The sequence below is a fragment of the Pyxicephalus adspersus genome, chromosome 2 (genome assembly GCF_032062135.1).
Source record: "Pyxicephalus adspersus chromosome 2, UCB_Pads_2.0, whole genome shotgun sequence".
Lineage (NCBI taxonomy): Eukaryota > Metazoa > Chordata > Amphibia > Anura > Pyxicephalidae > Pyxicephalus > Pyxicephalus adspersus.
In genome coordinates, this window is record NC_092859.1 from 34,373,306 (window position 1) to 34,397,391 (window position 24,086).

At 40.9% G+C, this 24,086-nt stretch overlaps 1 protein-coding gene across 1 annotated transcript; it reads right to left on the reverse strand.

Annotated features, from left to right (window-relative positions):
• LOC140323375 (solute carrier family 45 member 3-like) lies at nucleotides 1-23,726 on the reverse strand. Its single transcript, XM_072400375.1, has 5 exons — nucleotides 23,588-23,726; nucleotides 9,622-9,924; nucleotides 7,081-7,899; nucleotides 4,637-4,902; nucleotides 1-4,337 (listed from the first exon to the last, which is right to left on the reverse strand). The coding sequence occupies exons 2-5, from the start codon at nucleotides 9,764-9,766 to the stop codon at nucleotides 3,873-3,875; spliced, it is 1,695 nt and encodes a 564-aa protein (XP_072256476.1). The 5' UTR covers nucleotides 9,767-9,924; nucleotides 23,588-23,726; the 3' UTR covers nucleotides 1-3,872.
• Nucleotides 23,727-24,086: the final 360 nt, after the last annotated feature.

Consider the following 24,086-nt stretch of genomic DNA (forward strand, 5'->3'; position numbering starts at 1 on the left):
TTTACAGCAACAAAAGTATAATAATTTATTGAAAAGATTTTTATGTAATTTTGTATACACAATATATACAATGATACATTACGTAAAAAGTTACAAAACATTCTATAAATTATTCCAGTACTGGCGAAACAAAAACTCCCCATAAATATATTTTTGTACGAAAAACAGCTATGCTTAGGCACTTAGGAATTATGTTGGTAAGGACAACTATGAAGTCCAAGGAGGTCCCCCAATCATTGTTAGAGAAAGTCACTATAGTGATGTTGTGCTAGCTTACAGAAAATATATTGGGCCTGATGTGTACATGTGAGAAATGGAAATGATCTCTGTGGTCTACACCAGAGGTCCCCAACCCCCATCTGTCTAACAGGTGGGCCGCGGTTCTGGCCGGTGCACCCACCAGCGTGGTCAGAAGAAGGACCTGGCTTGGGGGGGTGCACCAGCCAGAGCCGTTGACCATGTCTCCCGGAGACATCACAGGGGGAAGTGGGCTGGTTGTCTCTCTGGACACAACCCACCCACTCTCCCATCACAGGCTCAGACTTGCGATAGGAGAGTGGGCAGTTTATGGCATCATGACGTCACTCTGGGGGGGGGGGCAGTTTCTTCCCCTTTAAATGACACACGGCTCTCCGTGCATGCGCGGTCCAGAGTTCATGCATTTCGTGGTCCACGAAGTGCAAAAGGTTGGGGACCACTGGTCTACACAACAACCAATGGAAAAATTATAGCTAAAATGGTGTTGCTAAGGGTAATAAAAAACGTGTCCTTCAGAAGTTCAGGCCACTCAATTCAGCAGTTAGTCCTATCTTATCTGAGGGAAATTTAAATGGAAACAGGAAGTTCAGCTCATGATAAGCCATTGTGGTCACCGAGCCAGAAATCGGAAAGAAGAACAAGAACATAAATAGTAACAAAAAGTAGCAAAGGATATAATATTTCTTTTAAAACAAAACAAAAAAATGTTTTGGCCAGAATTAAACTCAAGTAGCCCCAATAGACTTTCTTGAAAAGATAGATAAAATAAATAAAAAATAACAGAATGGCAGAAATATTATCCTTTTACATAGATGTTCCCTGCAGTGCTGCTTACATAAACAAGAACTAAGTGAAGGCATGGCAAACTAATGTTTTAGGCTGCATAAAGTTTCAACTTTTCCATGCAGCTGAATTAGTCAATCTGAAAACAAGCATACCCCATGCAAGAAGTCATTTAATATTCAACTTTTCTGCTTGTCCTGTTTATTCTAAAGAAACTTCCAGCTGAAGAATCCTCAGAATCTGACAGGTTAAGAAGCACTGATCTCCTGAACTACTGCTGGATGCTGTGGTTCTTCCAGCCAGCCCCTATGTCACTGGAGGACACAATAGTGGGGGCAATAGATTGAACCACTAAGCAAAGCAGTATCACAGGGCAGAAGAGTTGGATACTGCAGATCCTCCAGCCAAAGTTTCACCTGACCATAGTGGGGGGAGGCTGCATTAAATGGCATTTTTGAGGGTATGTTTGTTTTCCCAATGACATTCAGTTTGGCCAAAGGGTTTATGACCAGCCTAACCTTGTCATATGGTTTCTGTTTTTTTTTTGTTTTTTTTTAAAGGATTCGTTTCTGACTATCTGATCCTAAATGTCGTCAGATGTGAGGTCTATGCTTCTGGCCATATGGCCAGCACTAAACAGCCCAAGGTAGTGCAAGCAAGAGGAGTTTAGTTGGGTTGAGGCGATGCCGTTTCCAAAGACACTGTCACTATGCCTTGCATGAGTAAGTTGACAGCATCTCTGAAAACTATGATTTCATTATCAAAGTCTGACATCACCACAGGTACAAAGCATTGTGGGTAGCAGCACCACATTTTAAACACAAAAATTTCAGCCAACGAAACAAAAACGTTCACAATCTGTAAAATCAGAAAATCAAAGGCTAGCAGCGTCAGGTTTATCCTACATTACAATGAGGCAGCTAATTGCCGAATCTAGAACAGTAGTTAATATTCCTTAAAGGACAGATTAACATTTTACAGTACACTTTAAAAAAATATTCTATGAAAAACAAAAATAAATAAATTATATGCAAACACATTTACATTTTTTGTTAAAATGCACAATATTACTTTACTGGACAGAATATTAGAGAAAGCGGTGTATGAGAACTTTAAATCCCATGTTTTAGAACAGGGGTGTCAAAATCTGGCCCCCAGTGGCCTTTTTTTTTGGCCCCCAAAAGAATCCTAAATATGAACTGCAACTGACCGACCGCTGCATTGAAATAACGCTGCTACTACAATTCCCGGCATCACTTGCGTCTATAGACCAGCGGCCCCGCATTGGACTGTTTTTAGATGCAAGTAATGTCGGGAATGGTAGTACCAGCGTTATTTCAAAGAAGCAGGAGTTCCAGCGGCAGGCCACTCAGAAGATTTAGCCCCGCATTGGCCGTGTCTGGCATTTCCAGCACTCCCTCTTAGCTACACGTGTGAGGTGCCGAAGGCTTTTGGAGTTACAGGGTCTTCTTGGCGACCCATGGCCTTGTGTCATATAGCTGTGTGTCAAGACTGTGCGTAGCCTGCTGTTATCCAAGTGATGCCGGTCGTGATCACATCAAGGTTTTTATATCTATTAGGAAAAAAATTCCTCAATCTTTTCAAAAAATTTCAAGGTTGGCTCACAACTTAGTGTCTAAGTTTTTAATTTTGGCCCACTGTGTATTTGAGTTTGACACCCCTGTTCTAGAAGTTGTTCCCTCTTGTATTTCGCAGAGGAAAATGGGTCAAATATACTTTGCAGTGCAGTAAAAGACAATATTAGGCTACATCTGTAGTATATTCTAGGCAGTCCAGATGCAAAGTGAGCCACAGGGGCATAAAGGAATGATTTGCATGACTCTCCTACTATCCAAAAATAGTAAAAAAACATTTTTTTTTGGAATTGTGTTGGAAATACTCTTACACTGTACTTGGCATGAACAAAATTTGAATTTTCATACATTAAAGAAATTTAAAACAACATCAAACTGATATAGTTTTTAACATTCACTATAAACGTAAATCTTTTCTTTTTGCCTAAACATCATCAACAAAATGTTGTTACAGGTATGTGCTTTCACCTAAAGCCTTTTAGTTTCTCTGCTAGTGCTGGGCTTGGTATTATTGGGCAAAGCCTCAGCATTTTCTGGCTATGACAAAGTTTTCCTGCCTCTCATATATTCCAATTGCCCAGTTAGACAGGCCACTATAGTGTCTGGGTGGCCTGGTATTTAGCCATGGACTTGGCAGCATGTGGACTTCTAGGTGCCAGCTCTTTCTTTTCAGCCGCTGCACTTAAAAGACAAATAGTGCAGCCATTTTGTTATCAAAACAAAACAATGATGAGGAGAAATCTTCCAGAAAGGCAAAAAGAGGTTTCCTTGTTGGGAGGTACCCTTGAACAGTATACATTTTGAGAAATATGTAGTTTTTGTTCCCTTTATCCTTCATACAACAGTCCATATCAAGCTTATTAAAGCCTAAATCCAAGCTATTTTTTAGTTAAAGATTTTTAAAAATTTTCCGAAATTCACCTTGGTGAGGCAGATTGAGTGACGGGGGCTGGGAATTAGGCTTTAATTAAAGCAGAGGAGAAAAAACAAAAATAATGTAAAAAGTTTGACAACTCATAGCAACCAGATTTCACATCCCTAAGGTTATAGGGATAAATACTTAGTGGATGCTATGAGTTACCGAACTTTGCACATCACTACTGAATTTTACACCACTTAAGGTAGCCTGATTGGAATAACTGGCAAGACTGACATTACAAAGAAACTCAGATTATTGTAAACGGGAACATTGTAAACAAAAATTACCGATGTCTCATTTGTCCCTCTACAATTGTGTTAAGTCTGCATGTCTTTTTGGTCAAATACAATGCGGTTTGCCAGGCAGATGGCAAGAACTCCAAAAATGACCGATGACGCAATGTAGACGGTGACATTTTCCATCAGCTGTACCAACATCCCCATGAAGAGGGATGGAAAGACCTGAGACAGAAGGAATGTGCTATCGAGTGTGGCAAAATCCAGGCCAATGCCACGTTTGGTGTAAACATCTTTACAAGTGTTGCCCGTGCCAACTGGACTCTGGTTATTGTTGTTTTGTGGGCAGGTATGGGGATCCGGGGAATGGACATGGACCTCTAGTTCCTCAGAAAGGTAGCCACCAACTTTGTTGTGCCCTGGCTCTTTGTGCTTAAAGGTACCATTCGGGTGACTGTTCGGCAAGTTGGGTGAAAAGTAGACAGCTTCTTTGGTAAGGATATTCCCATTACGTGTGTGTGGCACCTCGGGCCCTGGCATAAAAACCTATGAAGAAGAAAAAAAAAAAGATATATGTTTCACATTAAGTTGAATCTGCACTAAAAGGTCCATACCTCAGTAAGTTCTTGTTCCCCCCCCTCCCCTTTCTATAGCCCAGAGCAGTGCTGTATGTACAGCGGTCGTTTAGTCTTTTGCCATTGGAAAGTATCGTGAAAGAGTCGTACGTTTTTCAATACAGCATGAAGACTAAATTATCAGTGGCAGAAGACAGAGAACTTGAGAAGAATTATAAATATTACATTAAACTTTTGCTGAAAACTTCATTTAGGTTTTTTTTAACTTACATCTTTTTCTTTGTGATAGAGACATATTAAGGTGTACGGAAGCGTCTGAAGTGTAGCATACGCAAATCCAGTTAATGACGACATGAACGTGACAATGACGATGTTTTGTGACAGACAGATGACCAGGGCCGAAGAGGTAAACGTGATCATACTGGACAGGTAGACACGCCGCGACCCAAACTTTTTGGCCAGTTTGTTGATGATCATGGAGAAGAAGGTTGCAGTTGCACACTGGAGGAAAAGTCCAAGACTTCCCATACGAATTCCTGAAAGAAAACATTCAGACTGTAACAATTTATCATCTGAAGGAGACTGCCATTCAAACTTAAATTGACACCGCTGCCCATATGGCACGTTCCCGAAAATACCCTTTTAATAGCATTAACATGCATGGTTTATTTGCAGCTCTCTAACTAGAAATTTAGCAAGCAAAGAATCCTGATTGTCTTAAAATTAAACCATCTATGATCATAATTGTTTTGGTTGGAATGAGAGCTTGTTTAGAAAAAGGACCCTCAACCCTGCTCGCTGGGCAGATTCACCCTTTGTCTTGCAGTCCATTGTAATAGAGACAGAAGGTGATGGGAAATCCAAAACTTTCACAAACATGTTTGTAAAATCATAAAATTGATTAAAATGGACAAAAATGATCAACTTGAATTAAGAAAACAACCAATTTACTGAACTCTAGATACATTTTGACTCCTCAGTACGACTGACTAAGGCAGAATTCTATAATGTATGGAATGTTTTTTGTGTTAGGAGAAAAGATTGTAATTCTGATCAATTTAATATTCATTTGAAGAGATAGTTCACATTTATACCAAGGCTCTGTTCATTAGGTATATTTCTGACCTTCCATACAACTTTGGTTTTGAATAAATCATTTTATTTTCAATATTTAGTTTTATTTGGCGCCTGTACAATCTTCTCTATTTAATATTAGACCTCACACAGAAGATTTCCCTTCATTGGCAGACAGACCACTCCTTGAAATAACACCATCCTTAAAGTGGCATTTTATCCAGTAATGGCAGTTAATGTCTGTTGGTATGAAGTGGGTACAGAGTGGCTCATTTAGCTTTTATATATAGACTGATCCAGAGCTTGTCAGCTGTTCCCTCTATATAACATACATATAAATACTTTGTTACTGTCTCAGAGAATTTCCTCAGAATTTGGCACAAGCATTTTACTGCAACATCACTGAATTAATGAGCAGACATCCATAAATACCGGCATTTCCACTGGAACTTTAAGGGGCAATCCAACAAAAACTCACATTCCACATTTTGGTAGATGCTGGAGATTTAAGCAACATGACATTTTCTCATATTCTCTAGGAAGACTTTAATTATCAGTTCCCTTATCTGCACACCCCTTCTCTATTGACTTCTACTGTAATAGAAGTCGGTAAACATAATGTGGGCAGGAACATAAAATGGGAGCAAAGTCCGAAACTCCACTTCCTGTGGAGTTTCCAAGTCATTTAAGAAATCAGGCAGTATTAGTTGGTTGGGGGGGGGGAGGGGTATTCAGAATAAAGTTGGTAATAAGAGGACCAAACAGTGCCAAGCTGTAGGTAGATGATACACACGGCACACATTCTTTGGTTGGATTTTGATGATCACATATATGAACAGGTAGCAACAAATACTTATGGCTGCCCAGCCTGTTCTACAACACCAGGATCTTGTTTCACATAAAGCAGGTTAAAGGTCAGAATGTATCTATATGGATTCCCCCCCATCATTTTGATTTGTAATGGTTTCCTTTAAAAGACTACATACAAAGTTCATCTGAATTAGTTTTTCTCCATTGGGTCCCCAGAATCAGTCTGAAATTGCAGCACATTCCTAACATGTTCAGTTTATTTTTCAGATGAGCTACCACTGTCACCAATTGAATAAAATGAAGAATCCACTAAACCTTTGTAAGCTTATGCAGGTCACTCTGTATTTTATGTTCTGCATCCCCAGGTAGATACATATAGAAATAAAGAATAACTCTCACGGGCCATTGACAGCAGTAAAACCAAGCTCAATGTGTCAAAGATGTGCAGCTGCATCCACTTTTATAGACACTCAATGTACATATAAACCCACTTACTAATTCTTATATCAACATGTTAAAAAAAAGGGTGACAACACTCTGTACCTGTCTCCGAGTTGGGCTACTGATGGGGACTACGAGGGACTATTTGAACATACAATACTTAGGCATGGCCCATTGTTAATATCAAGACAATATCCTGTCCTGTTCTACAGCTATAGCTGGATAGCATGTAGAAAGAAAATGCATGCAAGTAGACCTGCAGGTTTTCGGGAGCCATGCTAAGTAGTCAAGGTTGAAAAACTAATTTTTGTTTTTTTTTTTCAATTAAGGCATTAAATACTACAATGATCACTACTATTATGACTAATTTCTATCAAATATTTAATTACCTTCGTCATAGCGAATTCTTGATTCAGTTCCTGGTGCAGCGCTTGGGATCCCTTTATATAACCCCTCTCCAACAAAGTCTGTGTAGAAGAGCATGAAAGACATGACCGCCATCCAGCTACACAACTGGGCAGCGCACAACTGTTTCATGACAGCAGGAATACGACAGTAACTATAATAGATCCTGGGGGTGACAGACCAACAGAGGCTCAGCAAGCAAAGGACGGGGTTGCATTTCCAGGATCGCAACTTCCATTTTGGTATACAGCATCCTCTGCTGAAGGACTTTGAGGTTACAGCAGGTTTGAGGTCGAGGGCTGGCTGTCGTCTATGTTCCTCTGCAGTCTTCATTGTGACTAGGACACTTACAATAAATATTAGCGTTAACATTAGGAACAGGCACTCAGCTTGCCCACCGAGGTAAAGAGACATGTATGTGTAATTCCAGTTGACAGAAGTCAGCAGATACCCAATACAGCCGCCAACACTGATCATGAAGGAGAACATGGCGAAGGCTTGGCCACAGCCTTCATCATCATGGTACAAGTCTGACAAAAGAGCCTCCAGCGGTGTAAAGCAGACTTGAACACAGCAGTCTAACAATCCCACTCCAAAAATGAGGAAGAAAATATGGACACTGCTACTACCATAGGAGAAGTAGGAAGCAAGGGAGTCGGCATGTGGAATAATGAAGAGAGAAAGGAGGACGCCAAGGGATAATATCCAGATAAACGGTCGTCTTCCCCCATAGTTGCTTTGGCAGTCATCGCTAGCTGATCCGATAAGGGGCACGAGGATTAAACCAAGGACTGGGCCAATACCTGTCAGAGAAACAGAGTAAAAAAAGGTTAGTAATAACAAGATAAAGGTATGAAATGATAGCAAAGCACCTGTATAGGTCTGACTCAGGAAGAGGAACGAGACTACTGCTTCCAAAATTGTGAGAAACTAAGGCCTTTTTTTAACACAATCACTTCATTTCATGGGCTTAAAAGTAGGTGAACAATTGAAAAAGCTGAAAATAAAATGTTCATTTCTAATACTTGGTTGAAAACCCTTTGCTGGCAATGACAGCCTGTCGTCTTGAACCTATGAACATCACCAGATGCTGGGTTTCCTCCTTTTTAATGCTCTGCCAGGCCTTTACTGCAGCGGCTTTCAGTTGCCGTTTGTTTGTGGGCCTTTCTGTCCGAAGTTTAGTCTTCAAAAAGTGAAATGGATGCTCAATTGGGTTCAGATCAGGTGACTGACTTGGCCATTCAAGAATATTCCACTTCTTTGCTTTATTAAACTCCTGGGTTGCTTGGGCTGTATGTTTTGGGTCATTGTCTATCTGTGTCTAATCAATGTGACTGCATTTAGCTGGATTTGAGCAGACAGTATGTCTCTGAACACCTCAGAATTCATTCGGCTGCTTCTGTCCTGTGTCACATCATGGATAAACACTAGTGTCCCAGTGCCACTGGCAGCCATGCACGGCCAAGCCATCACACTGCCTCCGCCATGTTTTACAGATCATGTGGTATGCTTTGGATCATGAGCTGTTCCACGCCTTCTTGCCATCATTCTGGTAAGGGTTGATCTTGGTTTCATCTGTCCAAAGAATGTTTTTCCATGACTGTGCTGGCTTTTTTAGATGTTTTAGCAAATCCAGCCTTTCTATTCTTGAGGCTTATGAATGGCTTGCACTTTGCAGTGCACCCTCTGTATTTACTTTCATGCAGTCTTCTCTTTATGGTAGACTTGGATATCGATACGCCAACTTCCTGGAGAGTGTTGTTCACTTGGTTGGCTGTGGTGAAGTGGTTTCCCTTTACCATGGAAATGATTCTGCGATCATTCACCACTCTTGTCTTTCGTGGACGTCCAGGTCTTTTGGCGTTGCCGAGTTCACTAGTGCTTTGTTTCTTTCTCATGATGTACCAAACTGTAGATTTTGCCACTCCTAATATTGTAGAAATTTCTCAGATGTGTTTTTTCTGTTTTTGCAGCACCACTACAGCCCATGAAATAGCCTTTGAGTCAACTGTCCAATTACTTTTGAGCCCCTGAAATGAAGTGATTGTGTAAAAAGAAGGATTTAGTTCCTCACATTTTTATGCAATCTTTTTGTTCAACCTACTGAATTAAAGCTGAAAGTCTGCAGTTCAACTGCATCTGAGTTGTTTAATTTAAAATTAATTGTGGTAATGTACAGATCCAAAATTAGAAAAAAAGTTGTCTCTGTCCAAATATTTATGGACCTAGCTGTAAATTGAAAGTTCAACTGGGCTTTACATTTAAGGGAACTTAAGTTTGTGCTGAATAAGTTACAGAGCAGATGTCGCAGGTTATAGTGCTCCTGGGACATTTATATAAAAACACATGTGCATTCTTTACATTTCTATCTCCAGATTTAAAGTTGACTTCGACTCACTTTAAATTGGTAAAAAGAAATATGATAGGGTGGCTAAAAAGACCTCTTCAGACTTTACACATATTTTACAAACTCCACTGTATTTAGCGACATGAAAAAAAAAATAAAAGAGAAGGGTAAATCTTACCTAAGACCATGGTCATGTACTGCTCCTCCACACCAGCTTCCAGAAGTAATGGGGGAACATAGGTGATCCCAGCTGCCACACAGATTTCAAGGCCGCATGTCATGAAGTTCAGCAGGACGAGGTGCCACTGCAAGCTACAGGCCATGGTGGTGGAGATAAGTTTTCTTATTCACTCCAGAGTGTACTGCAAATTGTTCAGATGGACATGTGATCTGGATTAGGAACCTGCATTATCCTGATGCTTGGCCTTTGACGTGACTGGCTCCATTTGTTCCTGCTTGACCCCATGCTTAGTGATGTATACTACAAAAAACAAAAAAAAAATTATAAAGTCATATAAACAAGATTTTTTAAAAAAAAAAAAAGCTTGGTTGCTGTTTTCATAACTGGTCTTTACTGTTGGGGGGGGGGGGGGGAATTTCAGATTATTTTTTAATAGCCCTGACTTGTATTTCTATGGGGGCTATTTTGTAGACTTGACAAATATACAGTAAATAGAGAGTTTTAAGCTTTAACCACTTAAAATTTTACAGATTCACATTAAAAAGCCATGGTTTTCTTTGTGTTAAGGTCATAAAGACCAATCGACTGCTCAAGGCCTGCATGTGATCCTTCGATATTTGCTGCGTGGCCTCCAGCATATCTGCAGGCTCAAGTCATCCCTTAACAATTTTATGTAGGGTTGTGAATATGATGTGTAGAACTTAAGTGATGTCAGGGACGTTACCTTGTATGTAAAATAAGCCCACATGACAGTATTAAAGGACCGTACATCTGAAAGCTATTTTGAATCGAATCAGGGCAAAGTAACAGGTTTAGTTTAAGGGCGCGGAGATCAGACCCAGAAATGAGTCAGGACACGGACTCTGCATTGCTACAACACATCAATACTAGTAGCTGGTTATTTAAGAGAGAAAAAACAACTGTACTCTACTTATATTTCACATGTTCAGGACAAATACTTCAGGAAACTGCAGGATTTTGTAAGACAACCCATTTATAATGCGCAATGAATCTGACATTCACCAAACATTCTCTGGTGGAGAAGTCCATTGTTTTCAATGGAAGTGATCAAATCATCACCAAAAATACAAGCAATGCTGATAATTTCAGGCAACATAGAAAAAGAATATGATGACACTTTAATCTTTCCTTGAAACTCCTATCCTTGTCATTTATTATTGTTCCCCGGTCCAGGTTTACTTTGAAGGGAAAGTATGGCATGTCCAGGACTGTAGAGCATTACCAATTGGTATATTGTCTGATAAAAAGATTCAATTCTTTACAGGTTTGTTGTGTAATTTCAATCTTATTTTCATTTGCTTTATTTTGAGCAAATCTGCTGAGCTCATTTTTGGACCCGGGCCAGACAGTTAATGCTGTTGGTTGTTACAAAAACGTTAAAGTGTCTATAAGCTTTCCATTATTTGATTCCTGCCAGAATGTTAGCCGCGGCTAATGTGTCTTCTGGGTACAGAGCGACCGACTACAGTATCTGTAATGCATTAAGTCATGTCCTTGAAGTCAGACAAGAAACCTTTACAAGCAAGGAAACAATCCTGACCAGCAATGTGTTATAAATATTGGGAATAATTACAGGCAAATCTCAGAACTCTATTTAGAGGAAGTCAAGGCAAATATTTTTTTTCTGTAGTGCACCTAATCAATTTATTTTTCCGCCTATAGCAGTCCTGATACATCAGGTGGTAAATCTCAGTGCCAATATTGATAACAGTGTATCAGCGTATAGTGATGATATAGAGATCCAGCCATGCCCATTGCCAACAAAGCTCAATATGCATAGTAATGGCAGGAGCCTCTAGTGACATGAGTGGCTCCCAGACTCTCCTACTGCCCATAGGCCATTTCAAGCATAGTATCTGCTGTCTGCTATCACATTTTTTGTAAAGTGTTGGGGGGTTAGAACTCCTCAATTGCTCCTGGGTCAAAAAGTGACACAAAAATGTATCCGTCATCAAAAAAAAGAACAGAAGGGAAATACTTCAATTTAGAATGCCAGTTTGTGCTACAACTAAGGCTGGGTACACATGTGCAATAATTGGCATTGGAAAAGATCTTTCATGATCCTTTTCAACAACAAAAGACTAGCGTTGTACATACAGCACTGTTCTGCTCTATAGAGGGAGGGGGGGCCACAGAGAGGAACCTGTTGCGATCTCTCCCCTTCACTTTCATTATGATCGTTCCTGGTTTGTTGTCTGTGGATCCGCCAGGACGGACTACAAGCGCTGTACACACACCTGTAAAGATCTTCACCATTCCAGACTCTATCAAAAATTGAAACATACTGTTTCACTGCAAAACCTCACGTTGATAGAAATGTTTAGCCCAGCTGAGGTCTTTTACAGTTAGGAAAAAAAAATGATATATACTCTTAATAACAAAGACTAAAAGCTTTCATTGTGTCCAAAAACGTAATTACACAAAAAGCTTTTCTTGCAAAGGAGAAAATATTCATTCTTTGGTAGTGCGTGTGCCCCCAAATGTTACTCTGCTGAAGTTTTTTAAAAACTGACACTTGCAGGAGTGCTAATATTCTGATTCTTCGTGGAGGGTCTCATGTGCCATGGAATTCTTCTGGGATCAACACAGTGGTTGACCAGAAGATCCACATTGTCACGAATGTTGATTCCTCAATGAACCATCATTTGGGGGTGTGGGCAGGTATTTTCTCTTTTCTATTTTTCATATCAGGGTCACTTGAAAGAGAGACTACAATAAATTACAGCCAACATATGTTCTATGTTCTAGTATTCATATCTATTACACCTCCGGCATTTCTTGCACATCTGCATCGTAAACCTAATTGATAAGTAAACATAATATTAGTGTTCCCGGAATGCATTGCTGTAGAAGAATCCTGTACTTCTGTTGTGTGACATCATTCCATGTGCACAGGTCGCTTCCTGCAGCTGTGTTTACAGAAGGGCACAATCTGAAATGATCTCTCTGCCTCTACAAGTACATTATCAACAGCGGGAGAGGCGGCCGCCAGCTGCACACAACTGGCTATAGCTAAAGAGGAATTTCACAGCCCGACAAGTCTTTGATATTCAACCATAACAGCAAATACAGTTAACATTTTTTTCTGCCTGTGTACACAGATGTATTTGCAATAGAATATTATTGTTCAGAGAAGGAGACTTGAAACCCATACTGGCCTTTTGAAACTTAACTCTAAGTAGAATAGAACAATAAAATGCATATAAAGGGGCTGTTTTACTTGCTAAAGTATTTTTATTTCGTTTCAAGTTTTTTTGTGATTGACACAGACCTAGCACAATAGGGGATAAGATTTTTTCTGCTACAGTTAAATAACATTTACAGGTCTTGTGTCTGCCCCAGCCTGTGACTGGACAGTGAACAGAGAGACAGCAGACTGATGAGCCTTCTGTCCCATCAGAATGCTCCTTGTAAGCACAGCAGAACACCTAATTGGCTCCTTGTTTTGCTTCTTTCTTTCGGAGTTTGAACTCCACTGTACAATGGATTCCAACAGGCACATTCAGGTACTTACATACTTGCTTTTTCAAAGTATTTTTAATGTGGTGTTGAATATAACTTACATACATTTGTGTCCTTTAAATCTGCGTGCAGTTCGGTTAAAACTAAAGTTGCACTTTTAAATTTGCATGATAAGCCAGAAAAATAATTGCAGAAAGAGACATGATCAAAGCTGAGCTGCCCATGTGCGGCGTTACTTTTGGTTGTCAGGGAAAACCTTGCGTGTGCTGGGATGAATGAAATCCTGCACACCTAGGCGAGATTTATGTCATCCAGCCACAGCCAATCAAGATCACCTGTAGTGGGAAGAAGAGAAAGATGGCAGCGTCCTGTGCTAAAACGCGGTTAGACGTGTCGCACAGATTTAGTTCTTCTTTAAGGAAACCTATTACTAAAATAAACATGAAGGCTGCCATTGATGGCTCTGCTCTGGGAATTCTAGTTGTCTGGCTGTCATGATGATACTTTTGATTAAAGCGTACCTAAACTCAGAATTTTCACTTTACATAAAAGGGTAGACAAGCAAGTTTGTTTTTTTTTTTTTTTTTTTTAAGTGCAGCACGCCACCTAATTCTCGGTCACCTAGGTCTAGGTCACCTAGAGCCTCGCAGGATACCTACGTCACGCATACCGGCAGGCTTTTGGGTGCTCTTTCTGTGCATGCCCAAGCCCTTTCGTTAAAAGGGGAGGGAAAAAAAAAATCTTATCTCGGTGAGTTTTTTTTTCCCAACTCCATCACCCGATCTTGCGCCTGGGTGGAGTGACGTAGTAAGAAGAACCCGGAAGAAGAGGAGAAGATGGCAGCGCCTGGAGGGCTGGCCCAAAGACAGATACCGGGACGACGCAGGTCCCGATGAAAGACACTTCCGGACCGATCGACTGCGCTGCAGGAATAAAGGTAAGTGTACTTTTTTTGTTTTGGCTGTTTTTGAGTTTAGTTCCCCTTTACACAAGTATGGATCCGGAGACTTCACAATAAGCTGCACGCCGGTCAAACAACCTCACTAGTTCATGTTATTTAACAAACTCCACCACACACAGTCCTCCGCACAAGATCGGCACACTCCTCTGATCAGCAGATATTTCGGAACGTCAGTGAAGAATGGCTGGTGTTTACATAGTGCTAGGTAGCAGGGAGTGAGTGATGTCCCATATTCTGCATTCTGGGTGCCTCACAGGGCAGCACATGACAAGCTGCCGCAATGGCTGGGGTAAAGGTCACTGCTATTTTACTGGACTATTTAAAGGTACGTTCCTTACTCTGCACCGCACACCATCTTAAGAAACAGCCGCGTTCCCAGAACCCGAGAGCCCCCCACATAGAGGAAAGGTATACTGCACTATAACAAGCACCTTTTCTAGCCCATACCCCAGGAAGGTGCAGAGGGTGAGCGGGCCAAAAAAACATAGAAACACTATGTCACTACGATATACCACATCCAACATTCTAATTACAAGATGTTACTTTTCCAGTGCAATCCTAAAGTGAAAGAATACTCATTATTAATTTTGATTTAGTTAGATGTAGAAGATATTACATTATTATGTGCATTAAAGCATGTTTAAACCCAAGAATAAATAAGTTATATATTGCAGCTTACCAGTCCTTGGTGGTGTCTGCATTAGTTTTCATTCCTCGCCTAGGGTGACAAGATTCACTTAATGTATTGTATACAGAAGCAGCATTGTCACCTAGGGCAGGACTACCAACACCCCCTTTTCTCCATAACAAAAGGAATATATGCAGTGCTCAACCCAGATTTGTTTTTAAGCTGGATGGGAAGAAATTGTAGGTGGGTGGCAGCCCCTATATTGTGACCCAGCTCATCAGTAACCACCGAAAAACAGCCGGGTGGTTGCTGAAAAGTGCCGGGTGGTGCACCCATCTATAAGGGGCTGGGGAGAACTCTATGTTCTGTAGTACTTCTGTAAAGTTACCAACTCCAATGCCATGATTGGCTGCATGGTGTTGAACATTGGCTGCATGGGTGTTGAACATGTTACAAATGTCTAATGGAACTTTGGACAAACCACTAAAGTACATTTGTTTTTGGCCAGTCATGTAACGTACACACATCAGGTACTGCACAGGTGGATGAGCAACATATTCCCCTGCTGCTCCCTATTAAATCTCTCCCAGGGAACCAGCATCATCACCTCTGTCCAATAAGATGAAAGGCGGCTTAGGAAACAATAAGGCTGAACCAAAAAGAGCAAATGGAGCAGAACTACAAATCCCTTGGCAGGTAAACATATGTGTATATATCAGCTAAGTCTTTAGCTATTTGTCTAGGGTTTCACTGCAAGTCAGACAGTCCTTGCTAGGAAATGCAGAATAGGTGTGATTCTTTTTCATGCTCACTTCATAGCGTGTAATCTGATCTCCCTGCCGTTCTGTTTCCCAGAACCTGCTGCAAAATACTCTACAGAACGCTGACAGTTTTATTTGAAGCTTTCAAACCTAACTGTATACATTACACCTAAAGAGTGGCAATAGAAACTGAAAGGTATGGAGACAAAGGTTAATGGATAAACTGTTGGAAATATATTTTAATGTGTTTTCATTGCAGATCCACATCAATGAATGCACAGGTGGAATTTCCTCCCCTGGTCATACACAGGAATACATTACAAACTTCTATTATTCTTCAGACCTCACTATCCAGCGGTAAGAGGAAATGAACATAAATTTGTCCCTGTGAAGGTGTGGGAGACTTATAAGCGGACACCCGCTAGTGAACAAGGGCCATGCTCCATTTGGAAGGCAGACGCATGGAACGTGATTTATTGCCATTGAACATTCCCCATGACCAGGCTTGTTTATACGGCAGCTTTGATCACCAGTATTTGAAAACCTTTAACGAGCCCCTATATACAATACATCCAATCTCTATCTATCTTGTGCCCTGGGGAACCTTTCTTGGGGAATTGGGGCTCTGAATAGCTGGTCTAATGCTCCCAGCTGATCCCCACCATTTTGCCCCATGATAGGCCAGTGCCAATGGGATGTGCCCCTCTCCCTCTCTGCACCCTCAAACAATACAATTATCTTCTGTACCCAGATGAAGAACAGTGTACACAGTACCCCTCTATAGGAGATGTAAATAGATAGTGGCCAAGTTTAGGTTTCTTTTCTTGAATACTTGGCAACGCCATAATAAAAATTTTATTGTGATTTCTACATTATCTCATTCTACTCTGTAACACACATATCGCTGAACATGTGGGAGCTTCACACACTGTTCCTCTGCAATGGAGGCGATAAAAGAACCAGAATCATGTACATGCTACATAGCATGATGTTTCCATTAACTGTAAGAGGCTTTAGTGTTACTGGGATTATGATAAACACATGTAGTATGTTAAGCAAGGAGAAAGCACTTTGTTACTTTTTGTAAAAAAAAGAAAACAAAAGTTTAAAACTTAAAAAAAAGTTTAAAACTCAATGACCCCATACAGGTGGTACCCATATGGTGCAAGCACTGGGCCTTCGACACTACAGATAGCTAAAGGAATATAAAGGAACATTCTCCTTAACATTTTAGTAAACTGTATTGAATGCTAAAAACAAATGAAAAAAGTAATATATTGCATCCTACCACTCCCTAGGCTGTACAGTTATGAACTATAAGTTGTTATAAGCGAAGGATTTCTGACAAACATTCTTTCTTGCTGAACAATATCCCTCACTTACACCAACAATAAACTCCTATAAAAGACCACTGTACAGACTACAGAAATGATCATGAAGACATTTTATGATGTCATTGTTATGAGGTCATTTCTATTCCCAGTAACCATACTGGAAGGAACTAGGAATTTTCCCCAACAGGGACACACCTAGCAATAAACATCTGACAGAGGTTCGCTCTACGTAAAGCCTTGGCAGCAGCTTTTTTCTCCTACTCCTTCTTTCATAGGAAAATAAAAGATTTTCTTTATGTTACAGTAGCAGGATTATTCTTGCTGCTGAAATTTATCGTTTTGCAATGAACGTTGCAGAGCAGAACTCTATCCAACCTAAACATAGGAATTATTTACATATTTTCTGCTCCTTTTACAACTAAAGAGGGAGGTGTGTGTAGAAGCAGCCATAAAACAAGCCCTTTATACTAGTTATTCCAGACAAGGAGTTGTGCAATGCAAGCTCATTAATGAACAAGGCCTATCAGTGTCCTGCAGCGCTAGGCACAGGATAGCCGAGACATTCCTCTATCGGATATTCGCTGCTTCCCTGACAAGTGACCCTGTCACTACCCTTTGCTCCCCTAGCTCCCTTTCCTTCCAGGTTGGGGATCCTCATCCATTTTAAATGGCCAGGTTGGAATGACAGATGTCTCAGGCAGGTGGGAGTTCATTCTAGCACAAAGGTGGGCCAAAATCAAGTGCAAACGTACATAATAAATAAATAGAAAAGTATCTTGCAACTATCTCTCTTTTCAAGCTGGTAACAGGGTCTCTTTAACAACGTGTAAATGAATAGGCTGGAGCTGCCCCGTCTCTCTGGAATGATCTTCCTTGTCCTATTCGGCTTGCTCCTACTTTCTGCTCTTTTAAAAGAGCTCTCAAAACCCATTTTTTTTCAAACTTGACTTATCGTCTTCTTCGGTCCCCTCAAACCCTCACTACTTCCCATCTCTACATATCTCCCCTCTTTTTGTATGATACTTCCTCCTAGATTGTAAACTCTTCGGGGCAGGTCCTCTCCTCCTCCTGTGTCACTCCTCCTCCTGTGTCACTGTCTGTATCTGTCTGTATTTATTGTACGGCGCTGCATAATATGTTGGCGCTACATAAATCCTGTTTATTAATATTAATAAATGAATAGGCTGCTCCAACAAGCATATACCATGTGAATGGGCCCATACATGGAAACTATGAACCTATAATTCATATGCCTGTTTATCTTACATGCTGTGTGCTTTATCCAGGCAGTACAGCAGTACCTTGAGCTTAGAGCAGTTACATAATGAGACTTGACACCGTAAACATAACTATAAAAAGGAATAATCCTCATTTTTCACATGGTGTTTAAAGCTTAATCTTGGAATGATCCATTACAAGTAGCAGTTACTGGAGAATCCAGGTATGAATGGAATGGAATGCATCACACAACTCCATTGTTTGACCAGATTACCCGAGCTTGATACCCTCAGTAAAACATTCATCACTGCAGCCAACAAGATCGCCCTTTGCATTCCAATGTAGATTTACTGTTCTGCAGCACATGACCCTGCAACCCCATTGCCAAGTATACATCATCAATTAACTCAATTATTAAAGGATAGCTAAACCAAAGAACATAAATCTGATATATTGCAGGTTATCAGTCTTTAAATGTAGTGGCTGACTGTTTTTTTTTTTTCTCCTGGGAAAAGTGTTCACCCTAGGACCGGAAATGTATTACCTGAAGGATTGCCAGGTGTCAGAAAGCTGCATCATGTTACATTTTTGTTTTAGGTTTAGATACACTTTTACTGCATGTTGGGGTAAAGTGAAAACTATGATGTATTACCAAGCTATGCTAATATGGGGCTGTACATTGCCCTATTTGAATGTCATAATTTGGATGTGTATTTTTTTCCTGCCATATAGGAAGTACTTGCCATGAAAAGTGCTGGTCACTGCATATAAAGGTAAGAAGTTCCATTTACTATAGTAGTACAGAAAAAGTCGGAATGAAATTAGCTCTCAGCTTAGTGAATTAGTTTTTTTCTACAGCTGATTTGAACAAAAGTCTGTGCCTATCCCCTGTGATTCCAAAATTATGTAGATGGTTAACTATATGATGTTGGGGATCCCCAACCATTTGTCTGTGAACCAAGCCTTAAGGTCAAGTCTAAATGAACCAATTTTACTTGACATACAGATTAATGTCTTATCTTTTATCAGTCAGCTTAGTATGGGTTTTCAGTCAAAGTCAGCCACAAAGACACAAAGCAGACACAGAATACTCTGAGGTTTTTCACAATGTCCCAAAAGATGTCATGGTGCTCGGCAATGCCGGAGCCAAGGAGAGGAGATTTCACAGTTACCAATAAAACACATAATTGCTTGCTATTCTGACTCACTAATCTACTCAAAGTAGGGAAAGTTTACAATACAAAGCAGATATGACTAAAAACCCATGTAAGATCTGAAAATGACTGGGATCTCCGTATCAGAACTGCAGAGTAATTCTTTTTTAGCTGGCTTCATTTGACACAAGAAGATAGGATCCTATAGGATAGACAGTCATATTGGATCCCACAGAAGGGATTACCTAGCATGCAGATTATATTAGAAGTATGTACAGGATAAAAAGAATGTTCACTTCCACATGTCTAAGATGAATGTTCATCTATAAGGCTTGCCATGAATAGAAGATGCATCCCAACATGGATACAGAGAAAGATCTGCTGGTCAATATATTTCGTATTCACTGGAACCACTGAGATTTTATCACCAATTTGGCAACCTGATTTGCCAATGTTAGATGTATTTTATTACCAGAAAAAGGAAATCCTTAGAAACCAAAGTAGTTTCCTAACATTTCTAAAAAGTTTTAGTGATTGTCTTTCCTAAACAAGAATTGATACACAAACATTTTAGGCCAAGGGTGATGATACTGTCACCTTGCCCATGCATGAGGTCTGTGGATAAGAAGCAGGAAGAGGGAATGACCCTATAAAATAACACAGGAAGCATGCATAGGATAGATTTGGGTTTGTCATAGCATTAACAGGTATTTGTTGGTATAACAGCACATTTTAACTGCTATACCTAATATTAGATAAAAGAAGTTCAATGTTTCGGTTTAAATACACACCAACTCTGCTACCAAAGATATTCTGGATACAGGGTATCCACAATGACCTACATGTGAACCAGACAGCAAACAGCCAAAGTATGCCAATGATCTGTGCTATCTCCAGACACCTTTATGCTTATCACTAGTTCAGGTGAAACATTATGGGTAAAGCTTTGAAGACTTCAGTCTGAGAATACTTGTAATTTAAAAAAGTTAGACCGATAACATTCTCAGCAAAGTTTTCAGGCTCCTCTCAGAACTTAAGCTTAGATCATTGGGGGAGATAGTGTTTCTTTGCCATGCAAATTTCCCCTCTGTAATCCTATGAAGGGCACGACAGGGATCTTTTATTTTGTATACACATATGTTACCAACACAGCATTGGATGGGTTGGAAGACAGAAGGAAAAAAAGAGCAATAGCCTAGAGCAGCCAATCAGCTGTTAGCAAAAGCAATTAGCTTTTTCTTCTAATCCAAACTAGAAAAATAGGAGTTGGAACAGCGATTTGGAATGAGCAATGTATGGGTGTTTACAAGATTTAAAATTGGCTCTGTTGTAGATCATTCAATTGAAGATTGGAAAATAAAGAACCCAATTAGCTAGGCAATCCAGACATTTACATACACAAGGCACTAAACCATATACTTTTATAAGGTCTGGTGAATTTCACCAGGGCCAGAAACAACCTCAGGTCTTTCAAGTGCCAGGGCTAGAAAGCAATGTAAGCTCCCTCGGGCACCAGGGATGGGAAGCAATGTAAGCTCCCTCGGGCACCAGGGATGGGAAGCAATGTANGCTCCCTCGGGCACCAGAGATGGGACACAATGTAAGCTCCCTCAGGCACCAGGGTACAAGAGGTAAGGGTACCTTCTCAGGCACCAAGGTACAAGAGGTAAGGGTACCTTCTCAAGCACCAAGGCCAGGAAGCAATATTGGCTCCATCAGGCTCACTCGCTGTCCTGTAATAAAGGAGGAGCAAGTCATCACCTTCGATGTGGAATTTGGTTAGGACTACAGAACAACTACTACAGAATACTACAGCATCACTGGGACATTGTTTGAAATATGGAGAAGATATGAACAAGCCCTTTTGATGGTATGATTAAGAAACCCAAAAGGAGAAGCAAATAAGAGAAGTTCATTGTTCACATAAAATTTAGGCTGCCAAAGAGCCACAAAACAAGTTGTAACTGTAAATGAAAATTTTGCCATGCATACATAGCAAAATCTATGTGTTGCCTATATCAACCAACATATTTTTTACTGTGTATGCTAGACTAGAGGACTCGGAGATGGATTCTGCTCAGTTGCCATGGGAGACACAAAAACGTTCCTTTCAGAACTTGTTCTCCCCAAAACCCATTGTGTCCTGCCATCTTCAGCAGTTCAAGTCAATAATGACAACAGAGTCTGGATGAATGAAAGTCTGTAGGTAACTTTATACACAGGGAGTACATTGACACAGGGAGTTAATTGTCATAGTGAAATGGTCCCAGAGCTGATAAATTGGGGGAGGTGCTGAGAACCTCATCCAATAACACAGACAGCCCCCTTAGGATAAATTATAGAAGGAGGTCAGAGGAGGATGACCCCTATGGCTAATTAACTCACCAGTCTAAAAGGTCAACCAAAGTACACCATGCCTCAAGATTGCAGTATTTGGTACCACACAGAATGAATACCCACATCATGGGTTCCTTCACACCAGAACACATTGTGATGCAACACCATCATGTGAACGGCTGTCCTGAAAACAAAAGATTTTCTCATGTCTGAGTGCTTTACTATAACTGGCAATCAAAGCAAAATGTATACAGCAGAAATACACATCTCAAAGCAATAGTACCTGTCTAGGGGCTTTTCCCATTCATACATAACTACCAGACATGTCAGCAGTGAAGGTGACCCCAATGTATGTATTAGAATTGGGAAAACAGTGGTGTCCTATCCCTCTGCCTGCTGATTGGACTGCACATGTGATAACCGCATGGTCTGATTGGCTCCTCAAGCAGATCTGAATGATGCTATGCAGAAAATTACAGGAGGCCATTATCAAGACAGGTTTGGGTATATAGAAATAATTTATGTCCTAAATGTATGTAAACCCCAACAATTAGCTTTTTTGTGTAAAAAGTAACTGATCCTGCCAGAAAGGTTGTGAGCCAACATATTCTTGTGACCTCTAGCCCAATGCTGGGGTGCTGGTAAAATTACCTGTACAGTAAATTCCTCCTATACTTAAAGCAGAACTAAATCTACGTTGCTCACCTATCTGCGCTCCAGCGCTGGGTGCCGCCACCTTCCTTCTCTTCTGCACATTCTCTGGACATCTTGATTGGGCATGCCATAATAATTATTAATTATATTATTATTATTATTAAACAGGAATTTTGTACATTAAATATGGGCTGTGAATGACAGACAGATACAGACAGTGACACAGAATGAGGAAATGACCCTGCCCTGAAGAGCTTACAATCTAGCAGGATGATGGGGGAGTTCATGTGAAGCTCAGCTTTGACTTCAGAAAGTGATTCAGGCAGGTAACAAGCATTATTTAGAAGTGACATATTTCCCTTTATGCAATAATTACCTGCCTGATCATACAAACCTAATAGTGGAATTTTAGTTTTCAACCCACTTCAGTTACTTTTATTAAGGATCAACCACCAAAAAACCAATCCAACTGAGAAGGGCAATGTACCTCCCACGGTTCTGAAAAGTTTGCATTTAAGTCAGAAACCATGTTTACAATAAAAGGTTGGGTAAAATGATAGAAGACCATTTGTGTCTAGGGCCAACATAGGACTTGTCTGAAAGAAAATGTGTGTCCAAACCCAAACTGGAATCCTATTGACCTTCCTACCAATGATTTGAGATGGGAAAGAGTGACATCTTTTATCGTTATCTTTTACATCAAAATATTAGGGCAACTGATACACCTGAAGGGCCATTTGAGGTGACAATTGAAGTGTATGCACCGTGGTTCACTAAACAGCTAATATTCTGTTCCCCATAGCACAGGGTGATCCTTACCAGAATATCCATACAGCGGCCATTCCTAGAAGTACAACCCTACAGGAGCGGTAACCATCAGTTTCAGAAACAATTATTGAGCATCAGAAAAAAAGAAGAAACTTTCTCTAACTTCCTGTTGTTTCTCTTGTGCAGGAAATTAAAGGAAGTTTTACTAAAGGTGGACTCACAGCAATAAAAGTTAACTGATTGAGGATACCTTTTGTATTCTATCAAAAAACTTAAAGAAATGGCTATTCAAAGTTTTCAAGAAGAAATTGGAACACAAGGATCTAATCCTTAATAGGTACCCATTGACAGCATTAGCACTGATGTTTTCTATACCCTTCTATTGAGATCATCATTCCTAAGCAGATCACAATTCATTCCCTGCAGTGGCCCCGTGTTATCACACCACGTGTAGGGAGCCGTGGCAATCAGATCCCCCCGCGGGTCAGTCCTGGGTCCCCACACGCTGACAGGGCAGTTGGGTGCCTCGGGTCCCGGCTGATGTGGCAGGGAAGATCTCCGCGAACTCTCCCGATGTCAGCAGAAGTTGGGGAAAGTTTGAGTCCGCCTGTCAGCCTATCAGAGGGCAGCGTTTCAGCCATACAATGTAACAGCCGCTCTCTTACCCCATCCTTCCGGACGGTGCGGCCCCGGAGCCGGCCTCTGATTGGGTCGCCTGTCCCGGCCCGGTGAGGAGTCTCCGGTAGTTGGAGGAGGCGGCAGGAAACGGAAACTCCGGAGAGGAGAGAGGAGACTAAAGGGGGAGAGCCTGAGTCAGTGCGGGCAGGGCGAGACTCGGCGGCTGGAGAGGCTGGGGATGTACAGGGTGGGCGTACCAGGGGGAGGGGGCAGCCTGAGGTACACCAAACACCCCTCACATGTCCCCTCATTACTAACCTGCAAGGTCTGTCCTCACACAAGGTGAGGGCTCCTATCCTAAGACAAGGTGGGGGGTCCTATCCTAAGACAAGGTGAGGGCTCCTATCCTAAGACAAGGTGAGGGCTCCTATCCTAAGACAAGGTGGGGGCTCCTATCCTAAGACAGGGTGAGGGGTCCTATCCTCAGACAGGGTGAGGGCTCCTATCCTAAGACAGGGTGAGGGCTCCTCCTCCTCCTATCCTCAG